The 27,931-nt window shown below is 33.2% G+C and overlaps 4 protein-coding genes across 6 annotated transcripts in view; 2 read left to right on the top strand and 2 right to left on the bottom strand.

The window, feature by feature from the left end:
- The window catches only part of LOC106158056 (nonsense-mediated mRNA decay factor SMG5), a 30,086-nt gene extending 21,107 nt beyond the window's left edge, over positions 1-8,979 (bottom strand). Inside the window, exons 1-11 of the mRNA XM_087010334.1 lie at positions 8,755-8,979; positions 8,319-8,417; positions 7,811-7,934; positions 7,368-7,524; positions 7,114-7,218; positions 6,822-6,911; positions 6,108-6,186; positions 5,680-5,805; positions 1,408-1,479; positions 882-1,069; positions 261-392 (exon numbers count right to left, since the gene is read on the bottom strand). Of these exons, the coding sequence (XP_086866460.1) occupies positions 261-392; positions 882-1,069; positions 1,408-1,479; positions 5,680-5,805; positions 6,108-6,186; positions 6,822-6,911; positions 7,114-7,218; positions 7,368-7,524; positions 7,811-7,934; positions 8,319-8,417; positions 8,755-8,828 (1,246 nt within the window). The 5' untranslated portion in view covers positions 8,829-8,979. The remainder of the gene's footprint in view (positions 1-260; positions 393-881; positions 1,070-1,407; positions 1,480-5,679; positions 5,806-6,107; positions 6,187-6,821; positions 6,912-7,113; positions 7,219-7,367; positions 7,525-7,810; positions 7,935-8,318; positions 8,418-8,754) is intronic.
- Positions 8,980-9,136: 157 nt separating this feature from the next.
- Positions 9,137-11,196, top strand: LOC106158069 (cholesterol 25-hydroxylase-like protein 1, member 2). Its single transcript, XM_013533912.2, has one exon. The coding sequence runs from the start codon at positions 9,324-9,326 to the stop codon at positions 10,236-10,238; it is 915 nt and encodes a 304-aa protein (XP_013389366.1). The 5' UTR covers positions 9,137-9,323; the 3' UTR covers positions 10,239-11,196.
- Positions 11,197-14,794: 3,598 nt separating this feature from the next.
- On the bottom strand, positions 14,795-19,346 carry LOC106158070 (lipid transport auxiliary protein 1). Of its 2 annotated transcripts, none has more exons than XM_013533913.2 (8): positions 19,233-19,346; positions 18,345-18,430; positions 17,874-17,975; positions 17,467-17,572; positions 17,024-17,077; positions 16,743-16,894; positions 16,521-16,576; positions 14,795-16,371 (listed from the first exon to the last, which is right to left on the bottom strand). In XM_013533913.2, exons 2-8 carry the CDS (start codon positions 18,399-18,401, stop codon positions 16,155-16,157), a joined length of 744 nt encoding a protein of 247 aa, XP_013389367.1. In that variant the 5' UTR covers positions 18,402-18,430; positions 19,233-19,346; the 3' UTR covers positions 14,795-16,154. The 2 variants fall into 2 exon arrangements, with proteins under 2 accessions (XP_013389367.1, XP_013389369.1); XM_013533915.2 differs by having other exon boundaries at positions 19,275-19,343.
- A 171-nt stretch (positions 19,347-19,517) lies between these two features.
- On the top strand, positions 19,518-27,882 carry LOC106158068 (alpha-L-iduronidase). Of its 2 annotated transcripts, none has more exons than XM_013533911.2 (15): positions 19,518-19,767; positions 20,985-21,128; positions 21,379-21,569; positions 21,816-21,911; positions 22,066-22,271; positions 22,495-22,613; positions 22,870-22,948; positions 23,875-24,121; positions 24,376-24,460; positions 24,698-24,804; positions 25,054-25,175; positions 25,458-25,583; positions 25,823-25,899; positions 26,208-26,326; positions 26,796-27,882. In XM_013533911.2, exons 1-15 carry the CDS (start codon positions 19,622-19,624, stop codon positions 26,963-26,965), a joined length of 2,034 nt encoding a protein of 677 aa, XP_013389365.2. In that variant the 5' UTR covers positions 19,518-19,621; the 3' UTR covers positions 26,966-27,882. The 2 variants fall into 2 exon arrangements, with proteins under 2 accessions (XP_013389365.2, XP_086855335.1); XM_086999209.1 differs by having other exon boundaries at positions 19,536-19,718.
- Positions 27,883-27,931: the final 49 nt, after the last annotated feature.

Here is a 27,931-nt window from a genome sequence, read left to right as displayed (position 1 = left end):
TACTTAAATCTAAGCCATGTTAAAACTTTAACGATTTCGTAGACAGACATTGGATAAATTCATTACATGAGTCAATACTAAATAGGTATTTTTCTTTAAAAAAGGAATACAATATTATTGAAGCATTATGAGAAAAAAAAAATAATTGTATTAATAATCAATGTGCCTCCAAATCAGATGACATCAGACAACAATTAATGTCTTACCACACTTTTTGATATTTTGATCTGAACTGTTGCCGAAACTATTTCAATACTCACCTTCCAATTCTAGCACTTTTCTTGGATTCTCTGCTTCATATAATGCAGTTTGGAGTCTTATTACAGCGTGGTTCAGTATGTGAGAGAAGAGAGCAAGGTTGAATGCAATGGCAGCTGTTACTTGTTTTGAACCTGGAAAAAAGATCACAGTACTAGCTTACACAAGCAGGGGTTGACCAACTTGAAGGTGAAGTAAAGGGGGAGGGTTCATTCAACAACTAATCAGTATCTTATAGGCCAATGCTGAAGAAATAAACCCAAACTTTCAAGTATTAATAGCAATGTCATACCAGAAAACTTACTCTAGGGATTCAACCAATCTGACTCTGTCCTTTCTAATACTGCCTAAAAATCTTAGTGTAATGTGTTCAGACTTAAAAGACCTCAAAAGAAGCTCCATAATATAGTGTGGTAAGTTTTCAATTCATTTATTGGCACACTGGTGTTGCACTTGCATGCCCTGTATGTACTTAGTGCCAAAAAGTGAAAGAACTTGCTCACAAACTTTCATGATACAATGATCCACAAATGTTACTTATATCTTATTTCATTTGATTTATATACCACTACCTACTCTTTTTCTTTCACATAACTATTATGCAATGATAAATTAATATTAACCTGTTTGCTGCAGTTGATAAATTGATATCATTGTCATGAGGACAATCTTGAAAACCAAATCATCAGACAGGTACTGGGGTTTCTCCACATACATGTCATCTGCCATGCTGCTCTGGGGTGTATAGAACATACACAGGTTAAAGTCCTGCAGGGTGTTCTGGCAGTATTCCTGGAGTTCTTTGGGATCACTAAAAGAATGTAAATATTACTTAGAATGATAAACTCAAAATTTTTCATGGCAAGTCATATTTCTTTTTATTAACAATGCACCTTAGTTCCCCCTACTTTTTTTTTTTGCAAAACTATAATATTTTACATGGCTTCAATAGTAAAGGGTATTCTTTAACCAAAAGAACAGGCTCGTTTTGTAGGTCAACAGGATGACCATTGGCATATAAATTTGTGAAAATGCCAGGTAAATTAATGGCAATGTTTGTTTGTTTCTTTGTTTTCCTCCACAATCCTGTTACCAGCTGACCCTTACAATGACACATCTCCTGATACAACTGAATAATTTTGTCCTTACCTTTGAGTAACATTTTGCAAAGTGTCCAGCAAATGCATAAATCTCACTAAGCACCGTTTAATGGCCTTTAGTCTGAAACAACAATGTCACCTGTCACCATATTTCAAGGCTTCCTCATATACTGCTTCTAATATTAAAAAAACAATTAAACGCCATTTCTTTAATCTCAGCAAATATGATGTTATCAATTAAGAAGCGAAACCAAGTCAATAGTTAAAACTACACATAAAATCATCTCCCTTTGCTTGAAAAACACTATTTCTATTGATAATGTCAAGTCAAAAGGGAAGCAAAAATTTTTTTATCAGCTATGAAAAAAAAAACAAGGCAGCAAAGCTGTCAAATGTACAGACAAAAACAAGAAAATAAAAACGCAGGAAATAGGATACTGTCAATTCTGATGAACCAATGTATTATGCTTACTGTAACTGCATAGCCAACATCAAATTCTTATTCTGCATAACATTGGATTAGGATGAAAGTAAAATGTGTATCAAGCATTAGACCAAGTTCCCATACCTAGATCAATCTAACAGGATCAATCCAACTCCAAGGGGTTTCTCACTAAATTGCTTTCAGTTTGAGAGTCTTAGGATTCTGGCATGCTTGTTTCAGTAGGCGTGACAGACAACTAAGCCACTTACATTGATTGCAATTTAGCGAGAATTCCCATGGAGATAGATCGATCCACAGTTAGCGTGATAGGGTCTGGAAATAGTCCCTAAGGTGTCAGGCTGATAAGAGTTAAACTTTGGAAATGCCAGAATGAGGTACAGTGAAAATTACACACACAAAAAAAAAAATTGCTTAAACTCATAATATATATATATATATATATAATTAATTTTTTTTTTTTTTTTTTTGGCTGTATGTCAATCCTAAGAACCATTCTTGTAACTTAACAAAATACAGAAAATGTTACAAAGTAAGAGTACAGGGCTCCTGGCAGATGGGAGTGATAAGTCACAACTTGAAAATGCCAGTATAGCACTCTATAAACCTGCATTGCCTCCAAAACAGAAAACAATCACACTGGTTTTCAAACACAAGCTGCGCACTTCTGTCTTATGAAACTTTTCACTAAGTTTCAGTATCATAAGTAACATGGTTTTCCCTTAATCGCTATCCTGGCAGCAGTGTCCAAAATAGGGTTTTGTTCAACTTTCATGCAAAAAAACATAATACTTAACAGCATAATGACCATCAAATTTTTTATAAAAAAATAAAAGTATCATGAATATTCAGAAAATGTGATTTGGGAAGGTCTTCAAGGCCATGGAAGTTCAGAGTCACACTTTCAAAATGCCAAAATGTAAACAAGAGATAACTGTACTGAAATGATTTTCTTTCCATTTTCAACACCTTTTTTAAAACAAAATGATAAATAAACTGTCATTTTTAAATGTTCAACTAGGAAAATTGTTGACATAGGAAAAATAGCAATAGAACAATTTTCAATGTCCAATTTGCTCCATTTGCAGATGCTGAACATAGTGAATGATTAAATCTGACAAACTGCAATGATGAGTTCCTTTCCATTTATGATACTTTATTACACAATGCACAATATTATAACAGGTTTACCGTCATTTTTATATAATCAACAAACAATATTGTTAAGAAGCAGAAAATGTCAAAACAACACTTTTACATATCTTATTAGTTCCATAATGAGACTGTTAACATGCCTAAGAATTAAATCTGAAGAAATAACAATTATATACAAAAATACAGAAAATGCACAGCACTTCTGGTGGATGGGAGTATAAAATCACATCTTGAAGATGCTTGTGTTTGAAAAATAATTTTAAAAAATTTTTTAATAAAACGTAAAAAATTCCAATAAAGCTGCTATTCAAACTTTTAATCTAGCTGTATTAACTTGATTTTAATAACCCCACCAAGTTTGAGAAAAATAAAGCACTGTTATTCATCTATAGCATGTTGGCATAACACATTCTTTTTGTTGTAAATTTATTTGCAATGTTAAACACCATTTATCTGCACAATTATCACCAAATCCTTGTGACACAGTTAAGAGAGCTAAACCTATGGGACTTTACAGGGAAATCTCAAGGAGTGTTTTATGTAATCTCATTTAATGGCCAATTGAAAATTAATGAGTAGGCAAGTGACTTTATAGACCTTAATTTAATTAGTGATCACCCAAGGGACAATTTTATAGACTGTCATCCATACAGTACCATCATATAGCACAAAGGTGTTGCATACATGCTGAAAAAAGTGAAAAAACAGCATTACTTCCCTAAAAATGACCCGATGATGCTGATTTTCAAACTTGACCTGCGTATTATGAATATTCATTAGTTCTGCAAGTTTCAAACCAAAAGGTAAAATGGTTTTCCACTTATCATGTTATCAGTGTTGCATATATGCTGAAAAAAGTGAAAAACAGCATAACTTCCCTAAAAATGACCCAATCATACTGATTTTCGAACTTGACCTGCGTATTATGAATATTCATCAGTTCTGTAAGTTTGAAACCAAAAGGTAAAATGATTTTTCACTTATCATGTTATCAGTGTTGCATATATGGTGGAAAAAGTGAAAAACAGCATAACTTCCCTAAAAATGACCCGATCATACTGATTTTCGAACTTGACCTGCGTATTATGAATATTCATCAGTTTTGTAAGTTTCAAAGAAAAAGGTAAAATGGTTTTCCACTTATCTTGTTATCGGTGCTGCATATATGCTGAAACAAGACAGCACTGTTCTGCAATGGGTTTACTTCCATTTTTAAAACACTTTTTTAACATAAAACAAAATAAACAGTTTTCTACCATTTGTATATGATCAACTAAGAAAAAAAATTGATGAGATGGGAAAAATATCAATAGAACAGTGTTAAATGTCCAATTTCCTCCATTCTGAGATAATGAATATAGTAGATGATTGAATCTGACAAACTGCAATGATATTTGTTTATTTCCATTTTTGACACTTTATAACATAATACACAATAACAAGTTTACCATCATTTTTACATAATCAACTAACAATGTTATTAAGATGCAGGAAATGTCACACAAACACTTTTACGTATCTTATTAGTTCAATAATGAGACTGTTTATATGCCTAACAATTGAATCTGAGGAAATGTGAAAAAACAGCATGACTTCTAAAAGAATGGCCCGATTATGCTGATTTTGGAACTCAACCTGCGTTTTAGTTAGTTTGACTACTCCTGTGAGTATAATGACAATTGGCCTATCTGTTTTTCTTATATTGTGTTATTAGCATTGCATATATGTTGAAAGAAGTGAAAAAACAGCATAACATCCCTAAAAATGACCCAATCACGCTGATTTTCGAACCTGACCTGCGTATTATGAATATTCATCAGTTCTGTAAGTTTCAAGCCAAAAGGTAAAATGGTTTTCCACTTATCGTGTTATCAGTGCTGCATATATGCTGAAAAAAGTGAAAAAACAGCATAAATTCCCTATAAGTAACCCGATCATGCTGATTTTCGAACTTGACCTGCGTCTTATGAATTTTCATCAGTTCTGTAAGTTTCAAGCCAAAAGGTAAAATGGTTTTCCACTTATGGTGTTATCGGTGCTGCATATATGCTTAAAAAAGTGAAAAAACAGCATAACTACCCTAAAAATGACCCGATCATACCGATTTTCGAACTTGACCTGCGTATTACGAATATTCATCAGTTCTGTAAGTTTCAAGCCAAAAGGTAAAATGATTTTCCACTTATCGTGTTATCAGTGCTGCATATATGCTGAAAAAAGTGAAAAAACAGCATAAATTCCCTATAAGTGACCCGATCATGCTGATTTTCGAACTTGACCTGCGTATTACAAATATTCATCAGTTCTGTAAGTTTCAAGCCAAAAGAAAAGACAGTTTTCCACTTATCGTGTTATCGGTAAAAGTGCACGGCGACGGCGACGACGGCGACGGCGACAGCGACGGCGACGACAGACGCAGATGATGGCTATATGTACAGACACATCTGTGTCTGTACATAAAAAAACTTAAAAGAAACAAACCAATTTCACTTTAATTTTTTCTTTTATGTGGACGAACTCTTTTATCACATAGCACCTGTATGTGTATGGGTGTGCGTGTTGATGCATGTGGCAAGGGGAGGTGTGAGTAAGTGCTGGTGTGTATGTGTATGCATGTGCATGGGTGTTCATGCATGTGGCAAGGGGAGGTGCAAGTGCTGGTGTGTATGGACAGTGCTAGCACAGCTTATATGTTGACATAAGTACAGTAATATATTGTATTACCTCTGGTGCACAGGAGGTAAACCTCTTGGAGAGACTCTGATAACTTCTTGATATCTTTTCCTGTTTTTCTCAAACAACCTGTTCACATTGCTATGAGCACCTTCAAATGTGCTGGAGCACATCAGGCTGGAAAAAGAATTAATGGCAATACAGGCAAAATTTTTAATCTCCAGACTCACACTAGATAATATAAAGTTTATCCAAATGCCACATATAATTAATTTTGGAATGGAAACTCTGTCACTTGTTTGTTTCAAAACATCTCAAACATTTACTTTTTCAACTGATATAAGTAATTTGCTTTATGCAAAGTAAACTAAATGTCCTTTCCTCTCAAAAGCACCTTCTATAGAAGTTTCTAGTTAGTTATTTTAATTCATTCAGTTCACTGTGCAATATGGGTCTGGACATAAAAATAATATCCTCACCATCTCAGGTAATGGTACCCTGCCACTATATTGCAGTAAGATGTCCCAGCCAGGGTGCCAAGTTGATTGTGAGGTACACCTGGACAAGTAAAAACACAAGAGTGAGTTCAAATTTAGATTTACTAATATGGTATGATACCAGATATGGTTTAACTAATATCATCAGGGCACCAAAGTTTATCCACTGCACCTCAGAATTAATATCCTACACCAGGAGGTCATCATTGGCTAACAACTGACCCATCAACATGCTTAAAGCATACCCCCTGACATACATGTTTTGGACAAGCAACAACAAAAAACATGGTAGATCACATAGCTGTTTTTTCTCTGACAATATTTTATAGGACATTCTTAATTTACATACTGTCATAATAACAAACACAACAAATGATAAGGGTTTGACTGATATGAAGTGTACAGGTTCCACATGCAGGGCAGTGTTTTGGTGACCCAGCACTGGTACTGTTTCCAAAACATCAAGTAATAACCCAAATTGCAACTGAAAAGTTAATTTTCATGTCAGCTGTCTCCTACTAGCACTATTATCATTATTGTTGTAAGTGCTGTCTGATTTGAATTGTTTTATACTTTCTATAAGACAAAAAGTTAAACTAAAACTTCTTCCTTAATGCTACAGAAGTCCAACAAACTAAATAAATGTGTCCTAATTTTTAAAATGTATCCATCTTTTCAAATCATTATTCTTCTTACCTATGTCAGGGAACATTGCAAGTGCCTGATAATAGTAGCGGCGAGATAATATCACACTTCGGTACCCATCAAACTCTTGCTGATAGCGAGCTGCAAGTAAAAAAATACAGAATACCTTCATAATTATTATATTAATACCTCTTAAATCCTTCCAAAACTTATCTGCATAGTTTTAAGTTAAACCCACATAGTCAATTCAGAAAAACTTATTAAGCAAATCTTGATTTCATTCAAGATCTTACCTGAATACATCACCATATTTGACTTTATACTGTTTTGACAAGTTATGTACCTATGTCCCCTAGATAAACCAGACACCTATGGCAAGCTCTGGTAGCCCAAGTTTCAATCCTTTTTGTATCCTGGTCATTCTTTTTGCTTAGGGCATTTTTCTTGTCTGGAGAAAAATAAAGGCTCAATTTCCATTCATACAAATGACAGTCGTGATGTGCATCTACACTTATTTGCTTTTTTTTACTTTTCTTTCACATTTTTCATTTACTTAAAAAAAAAGGAAACAGGTATATCTTAGGGCCATTTACTTACATGATCTTGGTTCCGGCACATAATGAAAGTCTACAATTCCTTCCAACTTGAGACCAAACTCTACTTGTAGCCTGAACAGTAAGTGGTGATAGTAACCTGTTGCTGATGACAGATGGGTCCTAAATGCACTCTCTATAGCATTGCTCAAACGAGTAGTCTTTTGAATATGAAAAATAAAACCAAGATGATTAAGTTGTTTTGTGGCACAGCACACAGCAAAAACCATCATCTCCTTCTAAATCTAATGACTGGAAATAGCAATATTAATGAAGCACACCTGTTGTCTGCTTCATATAAAAATCAGTGATAATTCTGTACTATTTAGTGTCTTAAATTATTATTTTGTTGTTTGTTTGAAACATATGACTGTTTTAAATAAAGTGTCTTTCTGAAGAAACATCAATAACAATACAATTACAATTTCTTAATATAAAATGACCCACCCTTCTATTCTGTTTCATCAGCTGAATGATGTCATAATACACCTTCCTCCACAACAGTTCTTCTGCCTTCCTTCCATACTCTACTGGATCATAGAACATTAGCCGCTCACAGTAGTCCTTCAACCTATTTATGATCAAATATTAAGGGTAAAATTATTTTTATGCAGTAATTAAAATACAAAAGAATACATTTGCTGATTAAATCTGCTGCAAGACAAATGAAATTGGTTGTCATTATAATCTTATTATTTCAATCTAGAGCTAGTTTGTGGAGCCATTATTAGTTTAAAAATTGCTGCAGTAAAGTTTCTGGAAGATTGCACAGGCACTGCATTATTAGCGTAAAACTGTAAGGTTCCTGGGAAAGCGAAACAGAGATGTGACAAAAAGTTACCAGTTCAGAGGTTTTTATTGAACAAACTTTTCTCCCAAATAGGACCCCTCATTTCTCTGAGTTAATATAAAGCAGAAGATGATGATTTTTCAGTACAACTCCTATATGCATTACCTATTTCGTAAGCCAATAGCTTCAGGTAGGAATACATCCCTGTATGCCTTCTTTTGCTTGATGATGTCATCTAGGCGACGGATAATATCAAGAGCTGCTCTGAAATAAATATAATAAAAAGAAGTTAAAATCCTAAATTTTAGTCAAAGGACCATTAGGCAGTTCAGCCCCTGTTTTGTGACAAGATTTAATTAAATGTTTTGTTTAAATCATAAAGAAAATAATAACTTGTACCACAAGACAAATTCTCTTTTTGAATTATGCCAACTGGTGAATGTATATTAAGAAACTTTTTTCTAGAGTCCGAATTGGAAAAAAAGGGATGACTTAAGCTCAATATATATAATTGGACAAACACTGCCCGGTGTGATGTGCAGAGGTACAGTAAGTACCAACTGCTAATGTATAAACCATGACTTCCAGGACGATTCAGTACCTGTAAACACGCTTAGCTTTGTCCGATTCCAGCTTTTCCGCAGGCTTGGTAACAATTCCTGACACTTTCTTCATTGTAAAACATACTTTTATTTGCTCATGTCTCCCTTAAATCAAATTACTTTCCCCATCAAATGGGTAAAACATTGAATGTATTCAGCGATCATCACACAAATCTTTCGAGTCCTCCATTTCTGCCCTACCACGTGACTTAAACGAGATTTGAAAATTATTTGCATTAAACATTTAAAAAATAGTCATATAGGACATTTCATTATCTCTTACTGAGATAATTATTACAGATATTGCGCTTGTGCACTAATTCGTGCCCCTTAAATGCATTGATGATGCAAATTTTGTGTTCTACTAAACGTGATTTTCTATGGGTCTTCTGTTGTAAGAGATCTGAAAATGAGTTGACAGACTGAGGTCAGGGCTGGTCAAAGGACATATAGAGTTTACCGCTTCATTAGCAACAGTGCTGTCATTTGGGCTTTTGTCATGTGAAGAGGTGCAACTCAAACACAGGATTGCACGTAAGGTAGAAGCTGACCCATTGATACAGTCAATATGTCGGAGTGGCAATGGCAATGGTGGAAAGAAGAAACGTCAACGTTAAACCAGACAAAAAGAGCAGACGACTTTCGCGCGTTGCAGGGACTATGGGACTTAATTCGTATTGGACATGAGGATTACCTGAGATCACCACTTTTTCCAGTTGTCATGTCGGTGGCTTTCTACTTTACGTGCATGGTGCCATTCACCATCTTTGATCTTTGGGGCAAAAATTGGAACTGGATCCACAAGTACAAGATCCAACCAGAGAAAAATGTGACCTGGCCGGCCTGCCGCAATGCCATCTTGGTGATTTTGTGGAATCACTGTGTGTACATACTCCCAGCCGCTATTGGTCAAGCCATATGGACTCCACCGACTCCCTTACCGCCTGTGGCACCCACAATGACAGAGTTTGTACTTGAACAGGTCGTTATGCTGCTTATCTTTGATTTCCAGTATTTTGTCTGGCACTACACACACCATCGAGTGAAGTTTCTTTACAAGCATGTGCACTCCATTCATCATCAGTACTACAGTCCATTCTGTTGGGTAACACAATATCTGAGCCCCTTAGAGCTGATCACTGTGGGGACGTACACAACCGTTCTACCATGGGTTTTTAACTGTCACGTTTTCACCACTTGGAGCTTCATGATAGTGAATATCATCATCAGCGTTGAAGCTCACATTGGATACGACTTCCCATTTGCCCTGCATAACTGGGACCCAACTGGCATTATTGGCGGTGCCCCTAAGCATGACATGCACCATATGAAACCACAGACCAATTTTGCTCCTTTTTTCAACCATTTTGACAAGGCCATGGGGACTTTCTGGCCAGGACTGCAGGCAGGGGGGATCAAGAATAAGAAATACATTGAATTTGAAAATAACAAGAAAATGGAAAAGGCTAAGAAGAAATACTAAGACTTTGACATATTCACAAAAATTGACTTTGGTTTGCATTATGATGAACAAAACTGAACAAATGAAAACAAAATTAGACTATTTTCAACATGGTTAGATAATAGTAAAATTATTTCTGTTCATTTTATCTAATCAGAATGTAGTCAATAGTGCCACGGGGATGAATTTTGAACAGATGTATGAAAAGATATGCTGCTTGTTTTTGAGGCATGATGGCTGCAGATTTTATTAATTGGGTTCATATCCCAAGAATAAATTGAATGCCTGACCTCAAAAATTGTAGTTTGGGTTTCTAAATTTTTCATATTTTCATTGCCTTCATGTAACAACATTTTGAAGCAACATTTGTAGTATTTTACATTTTACAGAAATCGTCATTCCTTTTACACAGTGTGTGATATTTTTTCTTATATTTTACTTGTAGCTGTATGGAAATTTGGTGATGTTTTCATTAAACATATATTATAATAATGTTGATAATTTCGATTTATACCGATTAACGATGATTTTTTCAACAGCAAAAAAGCAGATAATGTATGTGTCAATTTTTAGACATTTTCTGTATTCACTCCACCAGCCTTATCTGATATGTCTATGCTGGCTCATTTGTATGTTAAGTTTCAATTCATGTTTTTAAGTTTTCCCATTTCTTGAAAACATGTACCTCTATGATAGTAATTTCAGGAATTGTATGTAATTATTATATTTGAAGGAAATCATTGACTTTTGAACAAATAATTTTTTGTCATATATAACACAGTTGTGTCAATGTTTTACACAATGCTTGTTGGGTGGAAATGTTTACTGATGTCTTTGAAAAACTTTTAAGTATATTTCAAATTTAGCTTCAGGGTGGCTTATTTGATTGCAGATTACTAATACCTACATTCATTCCATATGACTTTTTATCTTTAAGTCCTACTATGCAAATATCAATAATGATGATAAGACAGTATGACTTTTGGCTTTTGTTTTTTGTCTCTAACACCCCCCTCCCAAAAAAAAAAAAAAAAAAGTTGGAGAGATGCTTACATAATTAAAGATGTACTACATGAATCAGCATTTGAAAATGTCCCAAACTTATGTTTTCTTTGCTAACATATCCTTCAAATATACTTATCTTTTCCTATACAGACCTTAAAAATGATAAAACCCCTTAAATAAAAATGCCCAACGTTGATATTTCCTTTTGAAATGTATCAAAAGGCATGGTGGTCTGAGTGATTGCCCAGTTATTTAAAACTATAATAAATAAAGTAATTTATCTAGAAATCTAAAAGGAAATTGTGTAAATATCTGATTAAAAGGGACAGGTCTAGCAATGATTCACAAGTTGAAAAATTAATTTCCATTTTCAAGGAAAATTAAATTTGGCTGAAAATCCTTGGATAGGATACTTAGCATTTTGATTACATTGATTGTTAGAATGTTCGCGTATTAGCAGTAAACATTCAGTGAAGCTGAGCTAGGTCAATCGTACTGTCATGCAGACACTGAGTGATCAAAATTTGACCTCTGTCCAAAGAATGCAAATGAAGATAACCATTTCAATTCAATTTAAAAATCATGCACTGATATATGTAGCAGTTAGAAAAGTTAATCATCATCATCATCAGCAGCAGCAGCATCAAAGATTTTTGGCATACTCCATGGACCAAGCCCCTCCACTTCTTTCTATCTACTGTCGTCCTCGTGACCTCTATTAAACTTTTTCTTGTCCAATTTTGTATGTTGGTCTTCCATCCAAACCCCGGCCTGCCATGTTTTCATTTTTTGGGGGGACACTTTAAAATGTTGATGTGAACAACTTTTTTTTTTCCAGTTGGAGCTGGTGGCCCAGAAAAATAAGCTTCTTTTCCTTGAACTTGTTCAATAATTCCTGGTTAAGTCAGAGTTCCTCAAGAGTGCAGTCTTTCAGTTTTTTTTCCCAACATGAGATGCATTACATTCTTTGATAAATCCACATTTCAGCTGCATCTGTTTTTCCTTCTCTTTTTTGATTACCCATCCTTTGCACCTGTACATGAGCACTGGCCATATCAAGGTCTTCATTAATTTCACCTTTAACACTGTTGGGATACTTCTGTCCTTCCAGATATTGACCAGTTCATTTGCTTTGGCCTTCACCATTCCGATTCTCATTTGACATCTTTTGTTGAGTTTCCATCCACCTATTTTACCGAAACCAAATACTTGAAATGTTCAACTTCTTCAACTCTCATAGAAAAGCTACAAAAAAAAAAAAAAAAAAAAAAAAAAAGAAAGAAAAGAAAAAAAAACAGCTATTATTTTTAGGAGAGGCATAGGCTAAATATTCCACTAAATGTGTTTGAAAAAATTATACTTAAGCTAAATGTCCTTTATTAACTTAATGACATGCCTCACTGAAAGCGTAAGTTCAGGGGGTGTAGGTGAGACTTGTCATGAGGGGGGTGCAGTAGAGGTACATATTTACGTTACTTTTTAAACTGGTTATGGGCCTGTCTGCGGTTATATTTAACTTGGGGAGATTTGATAGTGGTGGGTCAAACAACCATGTATGTCATCAACTAGAACAGGACAGTCATGTACTCAGTGTACTAACAGTGTACTAAAAATGTCCTCGTGCTGATTAGGCTTTATCGTTGGGTCATATGTAGCTTAGTGCAGGTTTATTAAGTCTAACATCCATACATCATGTCTAGTACAAATATGTGTGATTGGGTTCTTTTGATAACACAGAATAGGATGTAAATATGTCATTGTACTCAACAATGGTGCCAGCTCAACTACATGTCCTTATACATGTACACAGAGCAGTGGCAGATTTAGAGAGGGGGTCAGGGGGGGTCCTGACCCCCCCCCCCCCCCCCCTTAAGTTTCTGAAAAATATATCACACCAATATTCCCCTCTTGAAATTAGAATTTTGACTAGCTAAATCAAATTTCTAAACTGTACCAAAGGGCACTGTTTGCTCTCCAAAACACCAAAAAAATTTCGGGGCCCTTGAGCAGCCCCCGAACCCCACTCCAAGGGGGTGATGGTCAGCTTCACATCTGAGGCCTGTCGTTCTGGATCCCCCCTTCAAATAATCTTGGATCTGCCCCTGCAGAGGACTAAAAAAATTGAGTGCAGGTAAATTTTCTACTGTAAAGGCAAGCAGAAAGATGACTGAATTCAGTATTATCCATCATAATTTTTAAATTCTTTCAAGGGCTAGTAGACAAGACACATTCAATGTTTTCAACTATAAACACATCTCTTTCATTAAAATTGGAAGGGTGTAGTTGGATAAATATTACACTATTGCCATATACCAGTCTACAACAATAAATTTCTTATAATATTATTTTTCATTTTGTATGTCCAATTGTTACTGTATTTTGTGCGTGCGTGTGCTCGTGCTTTAGGGGTGTGGGGTTTGAATCTATCAGTGCAGAGATCTATGGGTACATCGGACTAAAATAATGCTTGGTTCAATGGTTGACCCCCTTGAGCTCACTGTTATATATACACAATTCATTCACAGTAAACTGATTGTTACCAAGTCCATTCTAAGTGCACTTGATCACATCACACCCACGGTTATCATCTTAGCTTGTTCACAGATAAGATAAATAAATTCCACAGAAAATTTCAAATCAACTGATTGACTTAAATTACAATTAATTGACTTAATTTGAAAAAAAGAAAAAATATAAATGCAAGCAAGAGAAGCATTGATCATGATAAAAGAAGACTAATACCCATGACACTTAGTTTTATAAATGCCAGCGTCATGACAGACATTTTTTATTTGGTTGTTGCAGATAAACTTGGGTATCTTAACCAATCAAAAGTTTTGTAGATTAAAAGTTTGAAGGCACAGTTTGTGGGATTCAAGACAGAAAAAAGCTGCTGAAAAACAATTTGATGAATTTTTAGAGTACTGTTAACTTTAAACAATCAGTTCACCCTTTAACCTGACATCCCAAAATACTGCTAGGTATTACATTTTATGAATACCCTTCATATTTTAACTCTTTGCTACATCCAAGTTCAGCCAATCTCACCAGATCCACCTCCACTCTTTTCTTTACCAGGAATGACAACAAAAAAACAACTAAAACCTACGGCCACAGGGCATTTTCAATTGCAGCACCCATTTTATGGAATGAACTACCCTCACACATTCGGACTATTGATAGTGTTGAGGTTCTTAAAAAGACTTGAAAACATTCTTATTTGCACAGTACTTCAATTAAAATTTAATACTTGATAACATATATTTTCTCATTTTATCAGAAAAGGTTTATTGTTTAGACTATTACTTTTATAACTAGTATTAATCATTTTAATTGTTTTATTCACCTCAGCTTTTATTATTTATATAATTACTTGTAATTCTGATAATTTTATTTGTAAACAGCACTGAGACAGTAGTGTAGTGCGGTTTTTAAGAAATAAATATTATTATTATTATAATTATTATTTATACTAAATCTTTAACATGCTTGATTTCGAATTTAACAAAGTGGTATCACACTGAAGCTAGAAAACTAAGTTAGTATCTATTACAAAGTTTCCTGGACTCACAGACCTTATCCTACCATTTAAATAGGATAGCAATTTATTGCTCATTCATTGATAACATATCATAGTACTTACTGCACAGGTTGAAGAGTGCACACCACAGTCCAAATATATATATTATCAAAATGCAAGGCCTTTATGGTCTGTAACTGTCTCTTCAGATGTTGGTACACTGTGCTCAATCTAATATAAATTTTGTTTTGGCCATATTGCTGAAAAAAATTACCTTACTGAAACAAAATTCAGTCAAATCAGTGATTGATCAAACTCGAATATTTTTTCTTTAGACAAGTTAATTGTCTACAACTTTTACCAACAAACTGATGCCTGCATGAGTCAAGATACAAGCTCTATTTGTATACAGAAAGTTACCCATTTTCGGACAACTTGAACTGCTCCTGCAACTACATCAGATGTACTTTAAAGCATAGTAATTAATTACTGACACAAAATATGTACTCAACGAGACACATTTTGATTCAGTTTTCGCCCTACAGTTTTCAAATAAAAATAGTAAAATTATTTGAGCCAAAACATGTTGAATTTGGTGCTCAACAGGTATGAATAAAATTATTTGTCTGGTAAAGATTGTTAGTTACTGTAACACCATAATATCTTGTCACAACTCTCAACACTGTAGGGGCAATTATTTCATAATCTTCTCATAGTCACAAAATTAAAACTCTGTAGTGAAAAATGTCTGTTCTAATCAGACACGTTAATTAAAACTAATTTGGAAATCTAGTGTTTTAAATGAGTCTTTTCGTAATTGTTTTCATATGCTCAGTCAAATATATTATTTTGCAACAAGTGACTTGTTTAAAACCTGTTGATGCACAAACCATCATCTTTGGCTGCATTTGTAATCAACTAATTATAATTCAAAAGAAACCTTTTCTTCTCAGGTGCATTTGGTGATTGCAAACATCCTTTAATTGCATCTACAATTTTATTTTATCATAAAGAATATTTTGATGTACTCAGTGTTTGCATAGGAGTAAAAAACGTTATAAATTTATTCACAAAACATTATTATATCACTTGAAATAAAATTTTTAAGACAATTAAAATTTTAACAAAAAAAAACTTCAATTATGAAAATGACCTCAAATCTTACAAATACAACTATTTTATTTATTACTTTAAAAAGCCAAATAACTGTGCCAGAAATATGTATCTGAGCAAACATTTAAAAATACTATTTTTAAAATTATGAAAAAATTTAAACCTTAACAACCAGCCACATACACTGTAGGAGCACCAAATAGAAGTCTGAAATATTGCACATGGTCATACAAAAACATACATATAGGTATGTATATATGTACATATTGATTAATTGGTATAAAGCAGTTTGAGCACTGCTATAATGAAGTCTCATAATGTACTGAGCTCAAACTGGAAGTTTGACTGTCCACTTTAGATGAGGCTAAAGATTGCTTAGATCCTGACGTCAGTAGCCTGTACATGCCAGTCTGGCTCCCATTAGGAGGGGGAATATAAGTTATTTGCTCTGGTTTGGTGAGATTGTCTCTGTTGTTTGTTGTACCATCAGCATCATCATAATCATCCTTGATCGAACTGAAAAAACAGATATATTTTATGAAAATAGTGCTTGTACCAAGGTTCTTTTTATTTCAATCAATTTACGCATACAATTAAAATCTTAAGTGCATGCCTTTGGTCGCTACTGTTAAAAATGAGTCATAAAACAAGGTGCAGTTTCATACTTCATAAGTTCTTGTAACAGCTCCATATACTGTCTGTACTCCTCAACTCCAAATTCCTTGAAAGAAAGAACACATCCTTATAAATGTGATTCTGAATTGTTTTTTTTTTTACTCTGACTCAATACATAGATCATTACTGCAAATTCTCAAACATCAAAACAAAAGAAATGTCAAGTCCAGTTAAAAAAAGAATTTTTTTTCAACAAAAATATTCAAACTCACTATAGGGTCATGCCTGGCATGTTCATAAGCATGAACAAACTTGTCTATCAACTCAGGGCTGGCTAATGGGAGATTAGCAGTGAGATATTTGAGCAGGTTGTCTCCAGGTTTACGAGAAGAACAATTCTTTCCTCTGTCCTGAAGTCCCTGATCTGCAGGGAAGTAAAAAAAAAAATTTTAAATTACATATATAATTCAACACAGTGATGGAGTTTTGTTAATATTCAGAAGATGGGAATTAAAGATGTACACAGAAAAAAAAACCCTGAATAATTACAAACCTAAAATGTGAAGGTTATCCACTGCTTTCATCCGGTAAAAAAAGTGCCAGTTACCTATAAAAGAAAAAACTCATTTTTTGGGTATCTACGAGTACATTTTCCATGTCATTGCAAATAGAAAAAAGCATTAAATATTAAAAGCAATGTTAGCTTGTTTAGATCAATATCACTTCCATGAGAAAAAAGTACTAATAATAAATAAATGATACACAGACAATGATACACATACGCATAATCACTTTTTCCAGAAAAAAATCTGTGGATGGTAAACTGATATCTGATTGGAAATTCACCTGTTATAAAAGTGAACACAGTAAAATTCAAAAAAATTTTTTTACATACCAGCAAAAGGTCCACATTTTTCTTCTGTTGTTCTGGTTATTAACTGAGGTCCACATTTTATATCACAGTAAATTTTAACAAATTATTTTATATATACATACCAGCAAAGGGTCCATATTTTTCTTCTGTTGTTCTGGTCATTAACAGAGGCTCATATTTTATATCACCAGTCCTCTTTAATCTCCTATTTATCTCTTGCTTTAATGCCTGCAAAAAGACTAGAGTTAATGACAGTGTGTGTGCCTGATGTGTGTGTATGTGGGCCTTATTAAACCTTTGTCAATTCAAACTTTCTCCTTTCTCATCACAAGATTTGCAAACAACACTATTACTGCCATTTGGGGCTTTGTAAAACTGGTACCTTCTCTAAAATTCATTGAACAGACATTAATTTTTTTAGTCATAATTTTATTCAATTTTTTATTTTTAAGTCACAACAGTAGATTTGAATAGTTTGAAATGTTTCTTCAATTTCAATGCAACTATCAAAACTGGTCTTTACTCTTACCTCTGGGGCATCTGCACCTATTGGGACATGTGGTTTTCGTGTTGATTTAAGTGCAAATCGTGAAATCTGCCGTTTAGCAAATATGAATATGTAAAGGAATGTCTGAAATAAAACTTATAGTTATATGCAAAGGTAAAAGTAAGATTAAATAGAAAATAGTTTTGAGTTTCGGATTTAAGGTGTTACCTTAATTCAACACAATTCTTTTATATTTGTAATTTTGAGAGTCCTCCATCAATAGTAATAAAGAAATAATATAATAACAAAATAACAATTACAAAAAGGAAAAAAATTAATAAACAAAATAATGTACAGAAAAGAAAGCAAGAATAACAAAGTTTTATTTTGTTAACTTTTACATTTAATCATGATAAACTTAGAAGACAACATAAAAGTAAAAAAAATGTGAACAGTCATATATTAAACATATTTAATATTATAATCATTTGAAGAATGGATATAACAACTTACCAATGTGCCACATGCAATGAACAGCACAATACTTATATTAGACATCTCTTCTGCCATCTTTTAATGTACACTTGGACTCCCAATCACTGAAATAAAATATAGAAACTTCTGAAATTACTTATTTTGATATATAAAAGTATCAACACTATTGAGAAGAATATACTTTTAATATCTTTTACACTTAGACAATTAGTGAAGTCCCTTGAATATTGCACTGCAGTCCTTACTTCAATTTAAAGAAACTTACATTTAACTAGATTTGTTATCAATCAGTTAATGATGCTAAATGTATTTTATGTAAATACTAGTAAATATAAATTTACAACATTCATTTCATCAGGATATGCTAGAACATAATTAAAAGAATGAAAACAAGAAAATGTTGTACATAATATCAATTTAAATTTGTCTGTAAATGAAAAGAAACAGATGATTATATAATGGTACAAGACCAAATAAAATATTTGAAATCTACACACTTATATATATATATATATATATTAGAAAATGTTTTAATATCCAATATCAAGGATGACATTGCCAATTAGTGAAAAAGTCTAAAAACATGTGGTCCAGGAGGGCCCTCTGCATCGACCTAAAAATGATAGTTTTACTTCTATATTCAAGTAATATTTTCACTGTTCACAGTCATTTTAGGTGGACTTTGAAGCGCTGACAACGCAAAAGATATCCGCTATAAGTCTTTGAAATTGCAACCAATACTAGAATTTGGTATTACTGTTCCGTCAATTTCACAAAGTCACACACGTACTTGTAACATGAAGTTAAACGCAAGGTATGAGTGCGAGAGTCTGATTTTCGAACTAGTCAATAATATTAATATCAACTTCAGATAATAAAAACGTAACGTATGGAACATCTACATACGGCATTTCACACTTCTAAGTTGTGCTATTTTACTGTACTTGCATGTGTTTTATCTGGCATCACTAAAAAGGCCTCTCGCAAAAACATCTAAACCGGTCGCGTACCTAATTACGGCAAGTAGGCATCAAGACTTTCAAATGCAATTTGCTTTTTCACAAAATTTTTACAACGATAGCAGTTTAAACCAATATATATAAATATATATATTTATTTTGCCTCTTTTGGTTAACATTGGTTAAACTTACTAAAACATAAGTGCGATTTTTGCATGTACAAATAGCGACATATCACACTACGGTACTCTCAAAACACGACATGAAGCTGTGTTTGGTGTCGTTTGTTTACAGTCGCAGTTGCTCTGCCATATAATGATAATTCAATAATTCTGAATGCATTTCACGCTGTATGTTGTAGCACTTTTGTTTTGTTCCATTCTAATATCACAATGTTGCTGTAAGAGCACATATAAAGTAAAAATTGACGAAGGTAAAATCATTGCAAACTTGTCCCATTTCTGGGAGAGCACAGGTTTCTGGTAGGTACATGTAGACCTTCAAATTGCAATTTGCTAATTAATTAAGAGGAAAATATTGTTCATATTTTACATGGTTTTCTATTGTAATATATGGAATGCATTTTTAAATCTTTGCTCTCTTTGGTTCCCTTTATTATTTGATTATGAGCTCTAAATTAAAAAATACACGTACAATGTACCGCCTACCGCCACTCAAGGTGGCCTCAGTTTTTCGGCCTTACATATGCCACTAATACAGTCTAAAGGTTTTAAGCCTCATTCCACCTTGTGTTTCAAACCCTTGAAGCTATAAGTATCCAAGTCCTGGCAAACTGTCTCCTATGTCGCACCTTGTAGTATATAAGTTGGATTAAAAGCATTTCGATGTACCAGTTTGATAAAGTTTGTTTTTTATTTGAGCTATATACTGTAGTAAAAGAAGCTTTTCCTGCTTACCATGTAAGGCCAAAAACTGAGGCAATTAACTCAACTCATACCAACAGAGTGCATTAGACTAATTACATATATGAGTGAACATAAATTCTGTAATGATATAAAAAAATTATGACACTTAGGCTCCGTTCACATGAGAAATCTATTTTCTAAAAATCTATTTTCTACTCACGGTATCTTGTGATCACGGTCTGTGCGAGCAAGTTACTTCCAAAGCTGTAATTAATTCTCGGCTGCGCTCGGAGTGATCACAAGATACCGCAAATAGAAAATAGATTTTTAGAAAATAGTTTTTTCATGTGAACAGAGTCTTGGTCACACTGACAGGATCTGTTCACCTTATGTTCAACAAATAAAATTCCAAGAATTTTACTGATCACCTTTAATGTCATTAAGACAAGTTATAACAATAGCTAGAACAAGTTAAATTCTATCTAATTTTACTTTAGCATGAAGATTCATATAATTAAGACCCCAATTTGTGTTTCTTATATGTGCTAACACATGAAAGATATGGATGTAAATACTATAAAAACTTTAAAATGGCTTTCAGCTATATCAGATTGGCTTCATATCAGGTGCTCTCAAATATATTCTGCTTTCCTAAACTGCAGAGTTTGATTTACTAGACATGCACTTGAACACCATTTTGCAGTTATTTTTTAATATAAATTTCATGAATTAATACATTAAAGTATAGTATTAGTACATATTTAAATATTGGAGTATATAGGAGTGCTGCATGTACTGGTAACACAAGAATCTTGGTGCTTATTGTACTCCAGCCCTCCTGCTCCACACCAGGATGCAGCAGCCTTTGATCTTGGAACAGATATGCTGCATAACCTGGCATACATAGCTGCTGTACCCAATGGAGGCATTAAACAAGTCAGAGTGCATTGGCTATTGGACCTAGTTAAAGTTCAAGGGTAAAGTTTACATGATGAATGAAATGTTTTTCTTAACAGTTTTTTTGTACATATGGATTTTTCAGAATATTAAGGTAAGATAGAAGTTGTGCAATCCATATTTTGCAAAAAATAAAAACTGGAAAGCTTTACATGTAGTAAAAAGTTCACTTTCAAAGGGGGGGGGGGGGAGTTAATTATTCACTAGTGCTGTTTCAGGAAAATATGGTCAGCCTATTAACAAGATAATTTATTCTGTTCAATTTTTCAGAGTTGAAGGAAGGTTTCCTGTGTATAATTTTAGTCATCTAGACCAGTTTATAGAAATGCTGATCCAGTTAGATTTACAGCCTGGGTTTGAGATTATGGGAAACCCAGGGAGTTTTTTCACTGATTTTGAGAACAATACTCAGATTTATGCCTGGAGAGACATGGTTGCAGCCATTGCCAAGCGTTATGTTGGTAAGATTGCTTAAGGTGATGATAGAATGATAAACTGTGGAGGAGCTCTCTTTATGAAGAGGGGTGGAGTGGGGGGGGGGGAGCAGCAAATTTACATTCTTTTTGGAATGACGATTGGAACATTAAAAAATGATAAATACATGCACTAGCATTGCAGATGTTATACTTGAATTAAGGACCATGTGCTACTGGTGTGAGGTATTATGTTTGATTCTTTTTTATATTTGTTTTGTTATTTGATTTCAGACTATTATGGAGAGGAGTCTGTGTCAAAGTGGAAGTTTGAAACCTGGAATGAACCAGATTTGCATGATTTTGACAATCTTACATTCACGATGCAAGGTATACTATATATACATAATATCTTCATATATTACCTAAGGACCATTTAATGAAATCTTACACAAACAGCAAATCTTTCTGTTGCTATCATTTATCTAAAAACAAATGAAATATATATAATTAATTACATTCTGATATATTTCAATGTGTCAAGGCTATCTGAACTACTATGATGCCTGCTCAGAAGGTTTAAAAGCTGCCTCACCTGAACTAAAGCTTGGTGCACCAGGAGGTGTTTGCAGGGAACCTGAATCCAGATATAAACTGTGCTGGGGTCTCTTCAAACATGTGGTTAGTGGGACAAACTATTTTACTGGTGAAAGAGGAGTGAGACTGGACTTTATTTCTTTTCACAAAAAGGTAGGGAAATTACTTTCTATTTGAATTGTGATAGTTTGTGTGAAAATAAAAGTCATCTTGAATATGTTTGTGAAGTTTTCTGTATATAAAAAGTATGTATATCTGAATGACGGGAGTTTCTTTTTGTTTTGCTGCTTCTGGTTATAATTTCAGAAAAGGTTATAAAAGTATTGTTTCTTTTTCTCACTTTTTGTTAATATTTGTTCAATTCTGTTTTGTAAAGGGTGGCAAAAGAAAGCAACACATGGGTAAATCACAAACCATCATGGAATCGGAGCTGGACCTGATCCAGAAAATTCATACAAGAAATCCTAAGTTGAAACACATACCAATAATAAATGAGTGGGTATTGAATCTTCCCGTTCATTTTTACACTTTAAGTTGGATAAATTTGAAGCATGTCAAACACTGTGCATTACACCTTTTATAGTTTATTTCTTTATTTACAGTTAATTACTATAAATCACAACTTAGAAACAAATTATTGAATTTGGTCAAGACTGATCATCAAAGAAAAGATATTTTTAGCCATTGCTTTAATTATTATAATAATAATAATAATTATTATTATTATCACGATTCAATCCCCACTGTACAGTGAAGCAGATCCAATGACAGGCTGGAGTGAGCCAGAGCAGTGGAGGGCAGATGCCACATATGGAGCTGTGGTAGCAAAGGTAAGGAAAGAGTGGAAGGAGTTTCTTATAATTGTTACTTATTCCAACATTATGGCCAAATTTTAAAATATTCATAAGTAATAATATTAGAAATAACAACAGATTCATTGTGGCAACTGCACATTTAACCTCATTGCCCTCTGACCAGGGATCATACAAAATACAACAGTGACCAAGTCTGACATTTACTATGAACAAATAATTTCACCTTTGTATCAGTTTGCTATTAACACAATGAATTTACACCTTTGACATAAAGGTATATCAGTGCATTTGGATCTACTTCTTTATCTGCTTAGATAATGAAGAAATAAACATTGTCATGTTATGAGCTAATGCTGTCACATCAAAAATACATCAGGGTGAAATTGATATGTTGAGCTTATGACATAACAGCAGCATTTTTGTGTTGAAAATTGTGCTTTTTATTATTTCAAACAGATCTCCATGTCAACACTGTTTTGACTCCAATCACTATCTGACACTAATTTTCAAAGAATTAACATAGATAGACAATAAATTAGGGTAGAGCTTAAAAGCAGAAGTGTATGGGGTGGTAAATAAAGCAATGAAAAGGGGAATTATTGCTCTAAAATTTTTTAATTTAATTCTGCTCATATCTAGATAAGTCCTTTGCATTAAAAGAAACAGGGGTAGTTATTTTAACCAATTTAATGTATCAGGCTACTCTTAGCATGAAGAGAAATTTTTGAAATTTTATGGATTCGAAATTTCTCACTAAAAATACATTATAGATATGCCTATTTAAGACATTTTTTACTTGACAAAAGCTGAGTGAACAGTTGCATGCATTTCTCTTTGAGAGTAAATTATATTCAATGATTTCAGAATATAGGATACCCTTGAGATGTAATGTTAGTTTAACTATAAAATAATTGAATTATATTTTAATCTTTTTTTTTCAGGTTATTGCTGAGCACCAAAATCTTATCCTTTCTAAGAAGAACAACAGCATCAATTATCAGCTTCTGAGCAATGACAATGGGTTTCTTAACTACTATCCTAATTACTTCACTCAGCGCACACTTCTTGCCAGGTTCCAAGTAAATAACACTCAGCCACCGCACACACAGTTCATTAGGAAGCCAGGTTACTCTGTCATGGGAATGTTGGCTTTATTAGGAGAACACCAGGTTCAGGCACAGGTTACATGTACATATAGAACCATTTTTATTGACAGTCTTTGGATCTTTCGAGTTATAGGACAATTAACCAGGAACAAAAATAGAAGACAGTTTAACATCTCTACTTAATATGTGTAACAAGTGTATTGTTCATAAATTTATTGAATCAATTATAAGTTTATAATTTGTGGAGAAATAGTAATGTGAGTTTTACCTCTGGGAAAAATCAAGTATATGATACACATAATGTCTGAATGTTCGGAAAAGATTGTTTCTTTTTAGGTAATGGGTTACCTTTGACTGACTTCAGCAGACTTGGAGTTTTGGCATCCATTCATATCCCATATGAAGACCTTGGTCCAGACAGGTACTGTTAGATAGTACATGAAGTATTATTAGATAGGCAAGATATCAACTGCATATTAAGGTATTTTTATGTGAAAATTCCCCTTTCAGACATTTTAGATATTGGACTTACCAACTGAACCCTGTCATGCATTTTCTTGTTTGTTGTTATATATTTGAATCCTGGATTTGTTCTTTCCAATGTCATTAGACATAGATAGTAGAAAATTAAGCATGTAATTATTTGTGTTTGTTTCAGTTGGCAGTTTTCTGCTTTGGTATATAACAGCAATGACACTTTCAGTGCTACTGGATTTGACCTTTTGGAGATTCATTTTGGTGATTTGAAACCTCCCTCTTCTACAGGTATACGCAGTTTCAAACTGATTCATCAAAAATTCCATTCAAAAAATGTTAAAGACATTTATGTAGTTCTGCTGTGGTATTTTACTGATTTCCTAAATTTTTTTTAATATCATAATACGACATTCCTATTGTACATGTATATTGTCAAGTAAACTTCAGTTAAGTTAAATATAACAGATGAAACACAATTGCTCCTGATTAATTATTACATTTATGTATGATTATCAAACTTTTTTACATTTTCTGCAGATCTTATGTGGGTGCAATACATACTAGACAATAGCCATGGTAATCCCAGCAGTATATGGGAAAAGCAAAGCAAACCAATCTTCCCTTCAGTGAAACAGTTCAAAGACATGAGGGACAATGAAGTCAGTGCTGCTTGCAATTTCTTTTCCAGAAATTTCCAGTCTTAGTTTGATGAAGTCCATTATCTTTAAGCTGATTTTTCTTTAATGTCCATAAACATATTGTTTATAAATTTCATATTCAGATACATTTATTTAATATTATTGTTTATTTCAACATAGAACTGCTGTCATATTGGTAAAGCAGTATTCTTAAGGTTTTTCTCAGATATTGGTCCCACATGGCCTTACTTGATTTTCATCTAGACTTAATTTTGTCATTGTAAATGTTAGTAATATTTGTAGGGTCCTGTAAGAGTCTCCCATCCAGCTGCCTATAATACAACACAATCTGCATTCAAGTGGAAGTTACTATTGCCTGGGGTGGTGCTCTTTCATATATGTGCCAAGCCAAAAATGCCACCTAATCAGGTAAATAGTACATATATTTCATACATTGACAAGTAAGATTCTCTGTTGCAGTATGCCAGTAATGAGACTAAATGCGTGCATGTTAAGTGGATAATATTTTATAATATCTGCTAGTTCAACATGAAAAGTGGTGTATACTTGTGCTGTACTTTGCAGCTGGCATTTAAACAACAAAACTATATAATGCCGAAATTTTAAAAATAAATTTATTCTCTTAATGAATACATTTTGTTTTTCAGGTCACCAATGTAATAGTTACAAACATAACTTCTAATCAAGTCTTGGTGACATGGAGTGATTCCTGTGTGCACTCCAGGTAGTGTTTTTACACAAGCCCTTCTCTTAGACAAAACCTGCGGAAAAATTTTTTATTAAAAACTGTTACTTATGTTATTCACAAGAAACAAATTACCACAATCTGAGGAGAGGTTACATTTTTTCTACTGTATTATGAACACTAAGGCAGTAGCAGTTTGTGTGCAAAATTAAGAATATTTGAATTTGGCTACCTGGTAGAATGGCAAAACTTCTAGTTCCTCAAAATGTACAGAAAAATAAAAAAAATTAAAGATATGGGAATTAAGATGCCTCTTTTCATCTGTAAAATGTTTTCTCTGTTTGCAGATGCCTTTTAACATATGAAGTAGAATTTTCCCCACATTCTTCGGGGACACTGGTTTATCATAGGATAAATCCATCAGACACGATATTTACAGTGTTTGTATTTGCTCCAGATGAGTCAGGTATGACTAACTGTTCTTTCTTTTTGTGCAGGTTTATAGATTAGTATTGAAGAACATCTGTTTCATGCTTCAATCAACTTATAAAAACAAAAAGGGCAACAGATTTGGTGGTTTTATGCAAGCTGTGTACATATTGTATTACTGTCAAACAGGTGGACTCATTTGATATGCAGAAAAAACATTTGAGATACCAGGAATTGACTTCACAGCATATTTTATTCAAATTATTTTTTACTTTGATGAAATGAACATAAAATTGAATTTCATGGAAATTATAGATTTATTATTGTCTTATTCATTGTGTCAAATCATATCATTATAGATATATACACTGATAATAATTGTATTGATAAAATTTTTGATGTACGTGTATAATGAATTATCACCTCTTCTCATCATTCATCAGTGATATTTAAAGAATGCTTAGCATTGTATAAATAAGTCAATATATTTTAATGTTTTGATTCAGATTCCTCAGTCTTTGGCTTATACAGAGTGCGAGCTGTGGACTTTTGGGGGAGATTTGGACAGTACTCATTGCCTGCACAGTACCCTCAGAAAAACATTGAGAAGTACAGCACCAAGCAACACTGCAGCAGAGGAAGACTGAAAAGATCCCATAGATATCCTGGAAGTTAAGATGAACTTTTGCATTACAATATAATCTATGCCTATCCTACGTTCTGTAAGGATGTCATCTTTAATGTATGATCTACAAATGATAGCACGTACTCAAGGAATTACTTTACCCAAATACAAGGAAGCAATTAATATAGACAAAAGTAAAGAACGTTCAAATTGGGTTTTGGATTTTTGCTAGTTAACACTTTATTTTCATGGATAATATCTCTTTGGCAAGACATGCCTAGCTGTGCTCTTAAAAATTAATGAGAGTATAACTGCAACAGATGGCTGTGTTATTAAATGTATAATAAATCTGGGACAACTTCATAGTCTGCAGTTCATTATGAGTTTCTCATCAACTGGTTTCAAGAACTTAGCACAGATTAGGTACAGTATGAAATGTCATTTATTGAAATTATATAATGTTGCAGAAGTTTCAAATAATATGCATGTACAGTGTATATATATATATATACTGTACGTATAATTGGTAATTGAAATATTTTTAATATATACATGTATATATATAGGCACTTTTTTGTACATGTGCAAGTTATGTAATTGCTTTTACAGAAATGCATAAGGTGTAATAACATGAGTATCATATGCAGAAAGGGGTCATGTGAATGTCTTCATCTGTGTTTTGTTAGGTTTTTATAAAATATATAGTTAAATACATGTATGTCAATTTATTGATCAAAATAAATGTTCAATGTGCACCTATTTACTGTTGGGTTCAAAGGTTTTGTAGGACTGGTGCTCTAAAAGTTCAGGTTAAAAAAATGGACTTTTTTGATAGTGAGTTGTGTGAAATATTTTAAGAATAAATAATTAATTTACATTCTGTTCTATAAGATCAAATTTTGTAACATGTACATGAAGCAAGGGAATAGATAATTGTCAATAATAAACTTGAATTATTATTTTTCCTACGTGAGATGACTTGTGAATTTAATTATTATGCATTTTATTTACTCATTT

The sequence above is a fragment of the Lingula anatina genome, chromosome 1 (assembly GCF_051362555.1).
Source record: "Lingula anatina isolate TDL-2025a chromosome 1, LinAna3.0, whole genome shotgun sequence".
NCBI lineage: Eukaryota > Metazoa > Brachiopoda > Lingulata > Lingulida > Lingulidae > Lingula > Lingula anatina.
Note: the sequence above shows the minus strand (reverse complement) of the source record. Positions and strands in the feature narration are given on the sequence as shown.

Excerpts from the sequence above, each read along its gene's own strand:
- LOC106158068 (XM_013533911.2), top strand. The coding sequence starts at position 19,622 with ATGCATTTCACGCTGTATGTTGTAGCACTTTTGTTTTGTTCCATTCTA. Across the intron at positions 21,570-21,815 it reads CATTGCCAAGCGTTATGTTG|ACTATTATGGAGAGGAGTCT; the intron begins GTAAGATTGCTT and ends ATTTGATTTCAG. Across the intron at positions 25,900-26,207 it reads GATTCCTGTGTGCACTCCAG|ATGCCTTTTAACATATGAAG; the intron begins GTAGTGTTTTTA and ends CTCTGTTTGCAG.
- LOC106158070 (XM_013533913.2), bottom strand. The coding sequence starts at position 18,401 with ATGGCAGAAGAGATGTCTAATATAAGTATTGTGCTGTTCATTGCATGT. Across the intron at positions 16,577-16,742 it reads ATGCCAGGCATGACCCTATA|GAATTTGGAGTTGAGGAGTA; the intron begins GTGAGTTTGAAT and ends CTTTCTTTCAAG. Across the intron at positions 16,372-16,520 it reads CTGTTACAAGAACTTATGAA|TTCGATCAAGGATGATTATG; the intron begins GTATGAAACTGC and ends CTGTTTTTTCAG.
- LOC106158069 (XM_013533912.2), top strand. The coding sequence starts at position 9,324 with ATGTCGGAGTGGCAATGGCAATGGTGGAAAGAAGAAACGTCAACGTTA.